The sequence below is a fragment of the Phocoena phocoena genome, chromosome 2 (genome assembly GCF_963924675.1).
Source record: "Phocoena phocoena chromosome 2, mPhoPho1.1, whole genome shotgun sequence".
Lineage (NCBI taxonomy): Eukaryota > Metazoa > Chordata > Mammalia > Artiodactyla > Phocoenidae > Phocoena > Phocoena phocoena.
In genome coordinates this window covers 21,847,690-21,862,835 of record NC_089220.1, presented here as the reverse complement: position 1 = coordinate 21,862,835, position 15,146 = coordinate 21,847,690, and the positions used below count along the sequence as shown (strand labels likewise).

The 15,146-nt window shown below is 36.0% G+C and overlaps 1 protein-coding gene across 1 annotated transcript in view; it reads right to left on the bottom strand.

Moving 5' to 3' along the window:
- CEP128 (centrosomal protein 128) overlaps positions 1-12,486 on the bottom strand; it is a 412,227-nt gene extending 399,741 nt beyond the window's left edge. The window contains exons 1-2 of the mRNA XM_065871644.1: positions 12,340-12,486; positions 10,569-10,655 (exon numbers count right to left, since the gene is read on the bottom strand). Coding sequence (XP_065727716.1) covers positions 10,569-10,655; positions 12,340-12,486 — 234 coding nt within the window. The remainder of the gene's footprint in view (positions 1-10,568; positions 10,656-12,339) is intronic.
- Between the last annotated feature and the right edge of the window lie 2,660 nt (positions 12,487-15,146).

Sequence of the window (15,146 nt, the reverse complement as noted above, 5' to 3'; positions counted from 1 at the left end):
TAGCTCAGCATCAGATTATTTCCCATTCTGTTTCTGTATTTGTTCCATCTAACTCTCATTCTGGACATTGCACCAGCTGTAACATTAATGACTTGTGTGACAATGGGCTTTGGTTTTTCAATCAGTTAAGATAATCTCCAGAATCTAGTTTATAAATGTAAATTATATAACCCTTCAAACTTTGAATCCAAAATTCCAATTTTCAGAAAAATTAAATTCATATCATCATTAAAATGTGAGCAAGCACAACTCAATGATGTGAATGAATCCTGATGCTGGGTTTTAGGATAATATCCTATCCTTGGCTCTGTCACTGACTAACTGTGAGACTGTGGGCAAGCTAGTACCCATTCTGTGCCTTAGTATTTTTATCTTATAAATGAGGATAATAATAGTATCTACCTAATAGGACTGTTGAGAGAATTAAATGAGTTACCACACAAAAAACAAAAAGGTACCTGTAAACTAAGCTTATGAAGATATTCCCAAAGAGAATATGAAAAGGTAGATGCTACTTCTCTATGAAACACCACACACCCCATTGCTGATCCTCTAACACTGCTCAACTCCTCACAGAGAGAGGCCTTCACATATTATAAGCAAATAAATAAATTTAGAGTTGGAATAAAGATTCAAGAAAACAACAGTGAAATTATGTACATTTCAAGAAAAGGTAGTCAAAAAAGTGACTCATCACGACTCCTGACCCTTACAAAACCAACAGGAACAATTCTCACAATTCTCTTGTTAGGGCAGATCGTCTCAGGAGGAAAGCATTGCACTGAATATTTACATAGCTCCTCACTCACTGGCGAATTATGTTCACAAAACTGAAGCTCCATAAAATAAATATGTGAGTTCATACACAGTTGACCCTTGAACAACATGGGTTTGAACTGCACTGTTCACCTGAGGATTTTTTTCAGTAGTAAATACCACAGTACTACATGATCCAAGGTTCGTTGAATCCATGAACACAGAATCACAGATACAGAGGAACTGCAGAGAGGGAGGAACCTCAGATACCAAGGGCCAACTATAAGTTATACACAAATTTTCAACTGTGTGGAAGGCCAGAGCTCCAAATCCCATGTTGTTCAAAGGTAAACTGTGTATCACTTGTATCCATTTCCTAAGGTTTAGCATTAGTATCATTTATAAAATCTAAGTTAAAAATAAAAGTTCTTGAGATACCCTCATCCACCAGAGAGCAGACAGCAGAAGCAAGAAGAACTACAATCCTGCAGCCTGTGGAACAAAAACCTGTGGAACATTCACAGAAAGATAGACAAGATTAAAACGAATAGGACTATGTAACAGATGAAGGAACAAGATAAAACCCCAGAAAAACAACTAAATGAAGTGGAGATAGGCAACCTTACAGAAAAAGAATTCAGAATAATGATAGTGAAGATGATCCAGGACCTCGGAAAAAGAATGGAGGCAAAGATCAAGAAGATGCAAAAAATGTTTAACAAAGACCTAGAAAAATTAAAGAACAAACAGAGATGAACAATACAATAACTGAAATGAAAACTACACTAGAAGGAATCAATAGCAGAATAACTGAGGCAGAAGAACGGATAAGTGACCTGGAAGACAGAATGGTGGAATTCACTGCTGCAGAACAGAATAAAGAAAAAAAGAATGAAAAGAAATGAAGACAGTCTAAGAGACCTCTGGGACAACATTAAATGCAACAACATTCGCATCATAGGGGTCCCAGAAGGAGAAGAGAGAGAGAGAGAGAGAGAGAGAGGACCAGAGAAAATATTTGCAGAGATTATAGTCATAAACTTCCATAACATGGGAAAGGAAATAGCCACCCAAGTCCACGAAGCACAGAGAGTCCCATACGATAAACCCAAGGAGAAACATGCCAAGACACATAGTAATCAAATTGGCAAAAATTAAAGACACAGAAAAATTATTGAAAGCAACAAGGGAAAAACAACAAATAACATACAAGGGAACTCCCATAAGGTTAACAACTAACTTCTCAGCAGAAACTCTACAAGCCAGAAGGGAGTGGCAAGATATACTTAAAGTGATGAAAGGGAAGACCCTACAACCAAGATTACTCTACCCGACAAGGATCTCATTCAGATTCGACAGAGAAATCAAAAGCTTTACAGACAAGCAAAAGCTAAGAGAACTCAGCACCACCAAACCAGCTCTACAACAAATGTTAAAGGAACTTCTCTAAGTGGGTAACACAAGAGAAGAAAAGGACCTAAAAACAAACCCAAAACAATTAAGAAAATGGTCACAGAACTTACATATCGATAATTACCTTAAACATGAATGGAGTAAATGCTCCAACCAAAAGACACAGGCTTGCTGAATGGATACAAAAACAAGACCCATATATATGCTGTCTACAAGAGACCCACTTCAAATCTAGGGACACATACAGGGGATAGAAAAAGATATTCCATGCAAATGGAAATCAAAAGAAAGCTGGAGTAGGAATACTCATATCAGATAAAATAGACTTTAAAATAAAGAATGTTACAAGAGACAAGGAAGGACACTACATAATGATCAAGGGACCAATCCAAAAAGAAGATATAACAATTATAAATATATATGCACCCAACATAGGAGCACCTCAATACATAAGGCAACTTCTAACAGCTGTAAAAGAGGAAATCGACAGTCACACAATAATAGTGGGGGACTTTAACACCTCACTTACGCCGATGGACAGGTCAACCAGACAGAAAATTCATAAGGAAACACAAGCTTTAAATGACACGATAGACAAGATAGATTTAACTGATATTTATAGGACATTCCATCCAAAAACAGCAGATTATACTTTCTTCTCAAGTGTGCACAGAACATTCTCCAGGATAGATCACATCTTGGGTCACAAATCAAACTTCAATAAATTTAATAAAATTGAACTCATATCAAGCATCTTTTCTGACCACAGCACTATGAGAGTAGAAATCAATTATAGGGGAAAAAACACAAAAAATACAAACACATGGAGGCTAAACACTACATTACTAAATAACCAAGAGATCACTGAAGAAATCAGAGAGGAAATCAAAAACTACGTAGAGACAAATGACAATGAAAACATGACAATCCAAAACCTATGGGATGCAACAAAAGCAGTTCTAAGAGGGAAGTTTACACCTATACAAGCCTACCTCAAGAAACAAGAAAAATCTCAAATAAACTACCTAACCTTACACCTAAAGGAACTAGAGAAAGAAGAACAAACAAAACCCAAAGTTAGCAGAAGGAAAGAAATCATAAAGATCAGATCAGAAATAAATGCAATAGAAACAAAGAAAACAATAGCAAAGATCAATAAAACTAAAAGCTGGTTCTTTCAGAAGGTAAACAAAATTGATAAGCCATTAGCCAGACTCATCAAGAAAAAAAGGGAGAAGACTCAAATCAACAGAATTAGAAATGAAAAAGGAGAAGAAACAACTGACACTGCAGAAATACAAAGGATCATGAGAGATTACTACAAGCAACTATATGCCAATAAAATGGACAGCCTGGAAGAAATGGACAAATTCTTAGAAAAGTACAACCTTCTGAGACTGAACCAAGAAGAAACAGAAAATATAAACAGACCAAACAGAAGCACTGAAATTAAGACTGTGATTAAAATCTTCCAACAAACAAAAGCCCAGGACCAGATGGCTTTCACAGGCAAATTCTATCAAACATTTAGTGAAGATCTAACACCTATCCTTCTCAAACTCTTCCAAAATATAGCAGAGGGAGGAAAACTCCCCAACTCATTCTACAAGGCCACCATCACCCTGATACCAAAACCAGACAAAGATACTACAAAATAAGAAAATTACAGACCAATATCACTCATGAATATAGATGCAAAAATCCTCAAAAAAATATTAGCAAACAGAATCCAACAACATATTAAAAGGATCATACACCATGATCAAGTGGGGTTTATTCCAGAAATGCAAGGATTCTTCAATATATGCAAATCAATCAATGTGATACACCATATTAACAAATTGAAGAATAAAAACCATATGATCATCTCAATAGATGCAGAAAAAGCTTTTGACAAAATTCAACACCCATTCATTTATGATAAAAACTCTCCAGAAAGTGGGCATAGACGGAACCTACTTCAACATAATAAAGGCCATACATGACAAACCCACAGTAAACATCATTCTCAATGGTGAAAAACTGAAAGCATTCCCTCTAAGATCAGGAACACGACAAGGAGTCCCCTCTCACCGCTATTATTCAACATAGTTTTGGAAGTCCTAGCCATGGCAATCAGAGAAGAAAAAGAAATAAAAGGAATACAAATTGGAAAAGAAGAAGTAAACCTGTCACTGTTTACAGATGTCATGATACTATACATAGAGAATCCTAAAGATGCCACCAGAAAACTACTACAGCTAATCAATGAATTTGGTAAAGTTGCAGGATACAAAATTAATGCAGAGAAATCTCTTGCATTCCTATACACTAATGATGAAAAATCTGAAAGTGAAATTAAGGAAACACTCCCATTTACCACTGCAACAAAAAGAATAAAATACCTAGGAATAAACCTTCCTAGGGAGACCAAAGACCTGTATGCAGAAAACTATAAGACACTGATGAAAGAAATTAAAGATGATACCAACAGATGGAGAGATATGCCATGTTCTTGAATTGGAAGAATCAATATTGTGAAAATGACTATACTACCCAAAGCAATCTACAGATTCAATGCAATCCCTATCAAACTACCAATGGCATTTTTTTATGGAACTAGAACAAAAAATGTTAAAATCTGTACAGACACACAAAAGACCCCGAATAGCCAAAGCAGTCTTAAGGGAAAAAACAGAGCTGGAGGAATCAGACTCCCTGACTTCAGACTATACTACAAAGCTACAGTAATCAAGACAATATGGTACTGGCACAAAAACAGAAACATAGATCAGTGGAACAAGATAAAAAGCCCAGAGGTAAACCCACGCACCTATGGTCAACTAATCTATGACAAAGGAGGCGAGGATATACAATGGAGGAAAGACAGTCTCTTCAACAAGTGGTGCTGGGAAAACTGGACAGCTACATGTAAAAGTATGAAATTAGATCACCCCCTAACACCATACACAAAAATAAACTCAAAATGGATTAGAGACCTAAATGTAAGTCTGGACACTATAAAACTCTTGGAGGAAAACAGAGGAAGAGCACTCTTTGACATAAATCACAGCAAGATCTTTTTTGATCCACCTCCTAGAGTAATGGAAATTTAAAAAAAATAAACAAATGGGACCTAATGAAACTTCAAAGCTTTTGCCCAGCAAAGGAAACTATAAACATGACGAAAAGACAACCCTCAGAATGGGAGAAAATATTTGCAAACGAATCAACAAAGGATTAATCTCCAAAATATATAAACAGCTCATGCAGCTCAATATTAAAAAAAACAAACAACCCAATCCAAAAATGGGCAGAAGACCTAAATAGACAGTTCTCCAAAGAAGACATACAGATGGCCAAGAAGCACATGAAAAGCTGCTCAACATCACTAATTATTAGGGAAATGCAAATCAAAATGACAATTAGGTATCACCTCACACAAGTTAGAATGGGCTTCATCAGAAAATCTACAAACAACAAATGCTGGAGAGGGTGTGGAGAAAAGGGAACCCTCTTGCACTGTTGGTGGGAATGTAAACTGATACAGCCACTATGGAGAACAGTATGGAGGTTCCTTAAAAAACTAAAGTAGAATTACCATATGATCCAGCAATCCCACTACTGGGCATATACCCAGAGAAAACCACAATTCAAAAAGACACATGTATCCCAGTGTTCACAGAAGCACTACCTACAATAGCCAGGTCATGGAAGCAACCTAAATGCCCATCAACAGACGAATGGATAAAGAAGTTGTGGTACATATATACAATGGACTATTACTCAGCCATAAAAAGGAACGAAATTGGGTCATTTGTTGAGACATGTATGGATCTAGAGACTGTCATACAGAGTGAAGCCAGTGAGAAAGAGAAAAACAAATATCGTATATTAATGCATATATGTGGAATGTAGAAAAATGGTACAGATGAACCGGTTTGCAGGGCAGAAATTGAGACCCAGATGTAGAGACAAACGTATGGACACCAAGGGAGGAAAGCCGTGGGGGTGTGGGGGTGGGGGTGTGATGAATTGGATGATTGGGATTGACATGTATACACTGATGTGTATAAAATTGATGACTAATAAGAACCTGCTGTATAAAAAAATAAATAAAATTCAAAAATTTTTTAAATAAATAAATAAAAATAATAAAAGTTCTTGTCTTCCCTAGAGCAGAATGGCTGATCCCATTTCCTAGGAAATGTCTTATATTTTAAAAGAGAAATGCTAATTTCAATTAGGCAATGGATATTTAACATGGAGAAATTTTTTTAACAGTTGAACACTGATTAAAATGGATTAACGAAAATTCAATATCCATTCATGATAAAAACTCTTACCAAAGTGGGCATAGGGGGAACATATCTCATAATAATGAAAGCTATTTATGACAAACCCACAGCCAACATAATACTCAACAGTGAAAAGCTGAAAGCCTTCCCACTAAAATCTGGAACACGACAAGGATGCCCTCTCACCACTCCTATTCAACATAGTATTGAAAGTCCTAGCCACAGCAGCCAGACAAGAAAAAGAAATAAAAGGTATCCAAATTGGAAGGGAAGAGGTAAAATTGTCATTATATGCAGATGACATGATACTATATATAGAAAACCCTAAAGACTCAACACAAAAACTACTAGAACTGATAAACGAATTCAGCAAGGTAGCAGGATACAAGGTTAGCATACAGAAATCTGTTGCATTTCTTTGCACTAACAATGAAATATCAGAAAAGGCATGTAAACAAACAGTCCCTAACAATCCCTTTTAAAATTGCATCCAAAAACAAGAAAAAGTACTTAGGAATAAACCTGACCAAAGAGGTTTTGAAAGACTTTTATGCTGAGAACTATAAAACATTGATAAAAGAAACTGAAGATGACTCAAAGAAATGGAAAGATATCCCATGCTCTTAGACTGGAAGAATTAATATAGTTAAAATGGTAATACAGCCCAAAGCAATCTACAGATTTAATGCAAACCCCATCAAAATACCCATGACATTTTTCACAGAACTACAACAAATAATCCTAAAATTTATATGGAACCATAAAAGACGCAGAATTGCCAAAGTATCCTGAGGAAAAAGAACAAAGCTTGAGGCATAACCCTCCCAAACTTCAGACAATACTACAAAAAGCTACAGTAATCCAAACAGCATGGTATTGGCACAAAAACAGACATATAGATCAATGGAACAGGATAGAGAGCTCAGAAATAAACCCACATACCGACGGTCAATTAATCTACAACAAAGGAGGCAAGAATACATGATGGAGAAAAGACAGTCTCTTCAGCAAGTGGTGTTGGGAAAGCTGGAAAGTCGCATGTAAATCAATGAAGTTAGAACACTCCCTCACACCATACACAAAAATAAACTCAAAATGGCTTAAAGACTTAAGACATGACACCATAAAACTCCTAGAAGAGAACATAGGCAAAACATTCTCCAACATAAATCGTAGCAATGTTTTCTTAGGTCAGTCTCCCATGGCAATAGAAATAAAAGCAAACGGAAACAAATGGGACCTAATCAAATTTATAAGCTTTTGCACAGCAAAGGAAACCATAAACAAACTGAAAAGACAACCTACGGAATGGGAGAAAATATTTGCAAACAACGCGACAAAGGATTAATTTCCAAAATAAACAAACAGCTCATACAACTCAATAACAACAACAAAAAATCCAATCAAAAAATGGGCAGAAGACCTAAATAGACATTTCTCCAAAGAAGACATACAGACGGTCAATAGGCATATGAAAAGTTGCTCAACATCACTAATTATTAGAGAGATGAAAATCAAAGCTGCAGTATCACCTCACACCAGTCAGAATGTCCATCATTAAAAAGTCTGCAAATAATAAATGCTAATGGGGGTGTGAAGAAAAAGGAACACTCCTACACTGTTGGTGGGAAAGTAAACTGGTGCAGCACTATGGAAAAAGGTATGGATGTTCCTTAAAAAACTAAAAACAGAATTGCCATAAGATCCAGCAATCCCACTCCTGGGCATAGCCAGAAAAAACTCTATTTCAAAAAGATGCATGCACCCCAATGTTCATAGCAGCAGTATTTACAATAGCCAAGACATGGAAGCAACCTAAATGTCCATCAACAGATGAACGGATAAAGAAGATGTGGTATATACATATATACAATGGAATACTACTCAGCCATTTAAAATGAAATAACGCCATTTGCAGCAACATTGGATGAACCTAGAGATTATAATACTAAGTGAAGTAAGTCAGAAAGAGGAAGACAAATATCATATGATATCACTTATATGTGGAAACTAAAATATGATACAAATGAACTTATTTACAAAACAGACTCACAGACATAGAAAACTATGGTTACCAAAGGGGAAAGGGGGTAGGTGAGGGATAAATTAGGAATTTGAGATTAGCAGATACAAACTATTATATATAAAGTAGATAAACAAGGTCCTACTCTATAGCACAGGGGACTTTATTCAATATCCTATAATAAACCATAATAGAAAAGAATATTAAAATATATATGCATGTGTGTATAACTGAATCACTTTGCTGTACACCAGAAACTAACACATTGTAAATCAACTATACCTCAATAAAATAATAATTATAATAACAATAATTTGAAAATGAATTAGCCTGTTACAGGCTGTTGAAAAAAAATAGCAGGTTCTACATCAAGAGAACTTGCATGAGCTGGAGCACAGTCTCAAAAAGAAAGAAACAAACACATCACTCTCCAGGGTCCCTCCCTAAACAGAACACACAATAATTAAAATTTTTAAAATAGAGGATAATACTATCATGTACTTAGAGGACTTAAAGAATACAAATAGAAAGATTCAGATAAATCACATGATAGTTGGCACATTACATACACTCATTTTTAGGTATGCCCATTTTACTGCTATATGTCGTAACAGTAAGTATTTTAATGCTAAGAAAGCAATTTTCACTGAGCAGCCCATCAGATTCACTTGTTGTGAGAAATACTCTTTCTGAGTTGCACATCTTCCCATAGATTACAGCAGGTGCCCCCCCAGGTTACTTACAGGTGGTAGGGTGGAAATCATTGCTCTATCGAGAGAGTGTAAATATAAGGCAATGAGTGACATCCCCCTCTGGCATGCTGGGAGCAGAAATCATTGAGAGACAACTACTTTCAGAACAAGAATTTGAGGAAACTAAGGGGAAGACTCTAGACCAGACAAGGAACAGCCTAAAGTAAAAGGAAAGAATCTTATTTTCCTGTGTCCTATTTTAAATGAGTGGCTTTGCAGTTTAAGTACTTACAACTCAGATGGGAAAGAAATACCTGTTGAGCTTATCTACTTCTCATGTATAAAGCTACTCTCCCAGAGCTCAGCATTATTCAATTCTAGGCCTACCAATTCTAGGAGAACACATTCTGTGTTTTAAAAGCTTACCTGTACAGAAGTTTCACTTAATACATAGTTTTATTTCCCAATTGCTCAATTCAAGGGAAATTCGTCTAATATTCAACCTGACAAAGTAGGTTTTTCTCTGCTACTAGTTAATAATGTTTTTATTTTTTTACTAATAAAGAGCAAAGAATTAACTCCCATTATTAATAAGGTAGTTAAATCTAAAACATTTCATGAGCTACCCAAATATATAAAATCTATGGCCCCATCTGCAAATATACCATAAATCATAAAAATTTGGTAGATACAAGAAAGTCCAAGTTTATTTTCTAAATGAAAGTAGTAAAAAAAAAACCTTATGAGAGAAAATATGTTCCCTGTGCTCAAGCAATTAGCTTCCGATTACAAGCAAATGATGACTATACTGCTTTGTAAAAAGAAAATAACAAATAATCAATTAAACTTGGGGCTTATGTGACAACTCAGTACAGCACAGATATATATAAAACTACCATTATAGCACACATGTAATACTAATCTTATTAGAGTGTATACTCATAATTAGAAACATGAAGGAATAAATTTCTTTGGTTTTCTAAGAGTTTACAGAAGATGAGTTAGCAAATTCCAAAAGAAGGAAATAAGAGACAGAATTAGCAAAATATTAATTAAAAAAATATTCATTTTAGGGAATTCCCTGGTGGTCCAGTGGTTAGGACTCCATACTCTCACTGCCGAGGGCCGGGGGTTCAATCCCTAGTCAGGGAACTAAAATCGCACAAGCCATGTGGCACAGCCAAAAAAAAAAAAAAGTAAAGCTTTCAAATTCAATAGAATCTATCTATATAGACTAGCTGGCAAGCCATCTGACAAGCTAAATTTAAACTATAAAATAATAAAGCAGTTGAAAAGCTAAAGCTATTCACAGTGGTTACGTCCTTTATCTCACATCCATACTCCTCAACAACTAAATTTCCAAAAAGGTGGGTAAGAGTAAATGCAAACATATGTAAACATTCTTACGTGTTCTATAGCCCCCGCCTGTCCATTACTATATTCTCGATACTGTCCAAGCATCTGGTCAACTTGCCGTAGGTTCCGACTAGTGTCCTAAAGAAAGAAAGTGGACTTTATTAATTGCTCCAAACAATGTTTTCCCCAATCAATCTTAGCGGCATATCAAACAGCTAGGTCACCCATTTGCAAAAGGTACAATTTATATAATAATTAAGTTGGGTAATATACTTCATAAATATCAAATAAATCTTATTAACAGCACTGACAGAGAAACTCAAACCCATCTGCAATTTACTTGTGTGAAATCTGAAGCACAAAATTTCAATCCTTATCCAAGGTTCCATAATAAGTAGGCAACAAAACCATAAATTGGAAAAGAATCCTCATCGTCAATTTGTGCACCTCAACTAATTCAGACCCTCTTTATAGAAGAGAAATCCTGAGAAAAATCTAGTCGATTGTGTTCATGACAAGCAAATCATTAGGATCAATGTTATTTCAGTTATTACTTTACCTCAAGGACTCCATTAAGAGAAAAGAAAACAAAGTATCCTTTAACTTTTAGCTATAAAATTTGTTTGTAATTACAATAAAAATGGTTTCCACCTAAATATGCTAGGTTTCACCTGAGAGGTAAATGGAGACATTTCTTTCAAAAATATATACTTACTAGTATGTTTCAGTAGTGGGAAAGTACAAGAATTTGTACTGCAAGAATCCAATATTATGTTAATTTAAATAAGTTTAGAAAGAAAAAGGCTCCGGAGTTTTAAATCAAATTATGGTTTCTCCACCAGAAATTAGCCTCTTCTTATCTAAGCATACTAACCCAAAGCAATTGAAAGCCAAAATCCATGTTTATCCAGGCAAAACAGAAGTAAGAGATTAAAGGGTAGGAAAAAAAGTCTGAGTTTCCTTTTTGCCCTTCCTCCACCTCTTTTCCAAAGCCCTTTCCTATGCAGGGAATGTAAACTGCTGCCACTCAAACTTCCAAACACTGTCAAAAATTAGCCTCTAAATAAAAATGGCATCTCAGTATCATTAATCCATGAATAAGTTACCTACCCAAAATATGAACAACTTCTCTAAAGGCAAATGTCCACAAGAAGGTAAACTATGATAATAATTCCTATTGGTTGCACTCCCACAGTACTTTATTTGGAAATACTGCCTTATCCCAAAACATTTCCACAACCTATCATATATTTCAAATATATCTTTACTGACTGTGTTAGGCAGAATAATGCCCCCAAAGATGTCCAAGTCCTAATCCCTCGAACCTATGTGTATGTTTCCTTATATGGCAAAAGGGATTTTGCAGCTATGATTACGTTAAGGACCTTGGGATGAGGAGATTATCCTGGATTACTGGGTGGACTCAATCAAAAGCATCCTTAAAAGTGGAAGAGGGAAGCAGAAGAGTAGTCAGAGTGATATGATGTAAGAAGTACTCAACCCACCCTTCCTGGCTTTGAAGAGGAAAGAAGGGGCTACAAAACAAGGAATGTGGGCAGCCTCTAGAAGCTGGAAAAGGAACAGATATTTCCCTAGGGCCTCCAAAAAAGAATACAGCCCTACTGACATCCTGCTTTTAGTCCAATGAAACCAGGGTCAGATTCTGACCTACAGAACTTTAAGAAAATTAATTTCTGGGTTTTTTAGACATTAGTTTTGTTCAAATTTGTTACTGTGGCATAAAAAACTAATACACTGACTGAAACCATTTCTTAGCTCAACCTAGTTAAAATCTATTACATGCAACCATTGCTAAACTAACCTGTAAAGTACTTGTTATAGTGTTGACCTTCTCCGTGACATCCACAGTAGGACGATTTCGAGTTTCCCTGTGTATTGAACTGGCAGCCCATCGACCCAATCGGTCATGAGAGCAGAAGTGGTCTGAATCGTTGGAGGATCCTGCCATTGAGGTGCAAAAATCCTTAAAAATAAATCCAGGTCAAGGTCAATCAAATGGTAAGAGCACAGAAATAAGAGATTAATTTAACTATGTACTTTTTGATCTTTTAAAGTATTTATTACATTAGCCCTTTGCCATATCATAATTTCTAACACATAGCTTGAAAACACAAGTCATTTCCACATGTAATTCTCCCTCCTTTGTTTCTTCTGGTTTATGAGCAATTCCTCAGACATTTACAACTCCAAATAATAATCACTTAATTTTGTGCAATGCTCCTAAATTTTATAAGCTCTTTCACATACAGTATCTCACATAACTCTACCAACAACACTGTAAGGTATATGAGACACATAGATTGGTATCTCTACAATGAAGAAAAAAAAAAAAACACAGATATTCTCTAAGGCTAAAACCTGCAGATCTCAATATTAGTCTGATGTCCATTCTTTTTTTTTTCTTTATTTGTTTTATATTTTTGGCTGTATTGGGTCTTTGTTGCTGCGCACAGGCTTTCTCTAGTTGCAGCGAGTGGGACCTACTCTTTGTTGTGGTGTGCAGGCTTCTCATTGCGGTGGCTTCTCTTGTTGCAGAGCATGGGCTCTAGGTGCACAGGCTTCAGTAGCTGTGGTGCACAGGCTCAGTGGTTGTGGCTCGCGGGCTCTAGAGTACAGGCTCAGTAGTTGTGGAGCGCGGGGCTTAGTTGCTCCGCGGCATGTGGGATCTTCCCCGACCATGGCTCAAACCCACGTCCCCTTCATAGGCAGGTGGATTCTTAACCACTGCACTGCCAGGGAAGCCCTAGTCTGATGTCCATTCTACTAAGCTATAAGAACATGTGTATCTTTAAACAAAAATACAACACACACAGAATGACCTAAAATAAAAGAATTCCATTCACTGTACAGTGAACACTCTCATACACCTTAATTTAAAATATAGTAGAATTAAACAAATGCAGTAATAGAGGTACAAACTCTACAATAACAAGTGTGTGAGAAGATGGAATCTTCAACATCTCCACCAAAACAGAAAGCCAAACATCCTGAATATAATCTCATCAGTAGAAAAGTCTCTAAATATGCTTTCCTCCTATCCTTACCTCAATTTTCAATCTAATGCAAAAGAAAATTATTTCACGCAAGACGATCTCAAAAGTTTCAAAATACCTTTTACAGAAATTGAAGAAATGAAATATATTTGTAACAAAGAAGCATCAGAGAAAATTCAATTATCAAAAGTGAAAGTTTGAGTATTCCAATAATTTCATATTCTGCTTAATAGAAGGTTAACATAATCTTTATTTTAACATTAATTGTTATAATCTTCCTAAAATCTGTATGACCAGTTTTCTGGCCTTTTAAATACAGTATGATGAAACCTCTCTTTAATAATCAAGAATATTCTGAAATTTTTGGATCTTTATTCTGAATGCATCTGGGAAGTACATGACCATACATCTAAAGCCAAGATAAAGGGAATTTGTTAAATATGTATAGATTCTCGAGCATTTAATGAAAGTAGTCATGTTTTTAATATATTAAATAAAATAAAACTAAATAAAAAGATAAGCAAGGAAGCTTGCTGTGAGTTTAGGTTTTTCAAAGTGAAATACAGTCTGTCCGTGTAGCACCAGGAAAAGAATCAACGGAACATCCAACTTCTTCGAGCTGGCTGAGACAGGGCTAGCAAACACCTGTCACACTCGAGCCTCTCCTCTGCCCAGGCCTCTCAACTTCCTTCCTCACCTCTCTTCTCTGGTTCTTGCCCCCTTCCCCTGTCTAGAAGTACAAAGGTACAGTGCCCACGATGTAGCTCTCTAACGTCAAAAAACATGAACAAGAAACAGGCTGAAGCAATTGTTTGGCTATGATTTTGCAGGATCACAACTGTTTAAATCCAAAAGAATAAACTTAAGAAGAAATCTTAAATGTAAAGTTCACCTTTATACTTAGGAAATCACGGGTGTGTGTGTGTGTGTGTGTGTGTGTGTGTGTGTGTGTGTCTTTGCACACCTGTGCGCACTCATGTGAGCACACCCATAAATCTATGTATGCCACATGACCTAAAATCATTTGCTCTATGTAAATGTACATTCCAACATTTTCCATTAGTGAAAACAGGAAAAATCAATTTTCTGAGAGCCTGCTACAACGCTAAGTACTATATAGATGCTTACACAGACAATCCAACTTAATTCTCTTAATAACTTATTAAAATGGGCAGTTAACCCCTAATCTATCGAGGATGCTGAGGGGGAGCTGTTAAGTAACAAGTCCAACACCATATAATGATTTTAAGTAGCAGACCAAGGATGCAGACCCAGGATTCAGCCAGGCTTCTCTACCTTCAGTATTCTCTTCATTCTACTTTGCTCTGCTGTCCCCTAAACACTACTTACGAACAATCTTAACAGTTAGTAAAAATCATTACAGGCAGCAGCAGGCCATGGTTCACATGTTGTCTACAGCCTCTTCAACCCCCTCTCATTTCATTTAAGCATAAAAATATCAAAATGAGGGAGGCTGGGAATCAAGTAGCAATATAAAATCTGTATTAGGCACCAGGAAAAAAACTAAGTGACATATCTATGCTGCATATAATAAAGAGCCTTAAAAACAAATCAAATCATTGGCCTCAGAGTAAAGGGGTTTTTATTTCCTGTT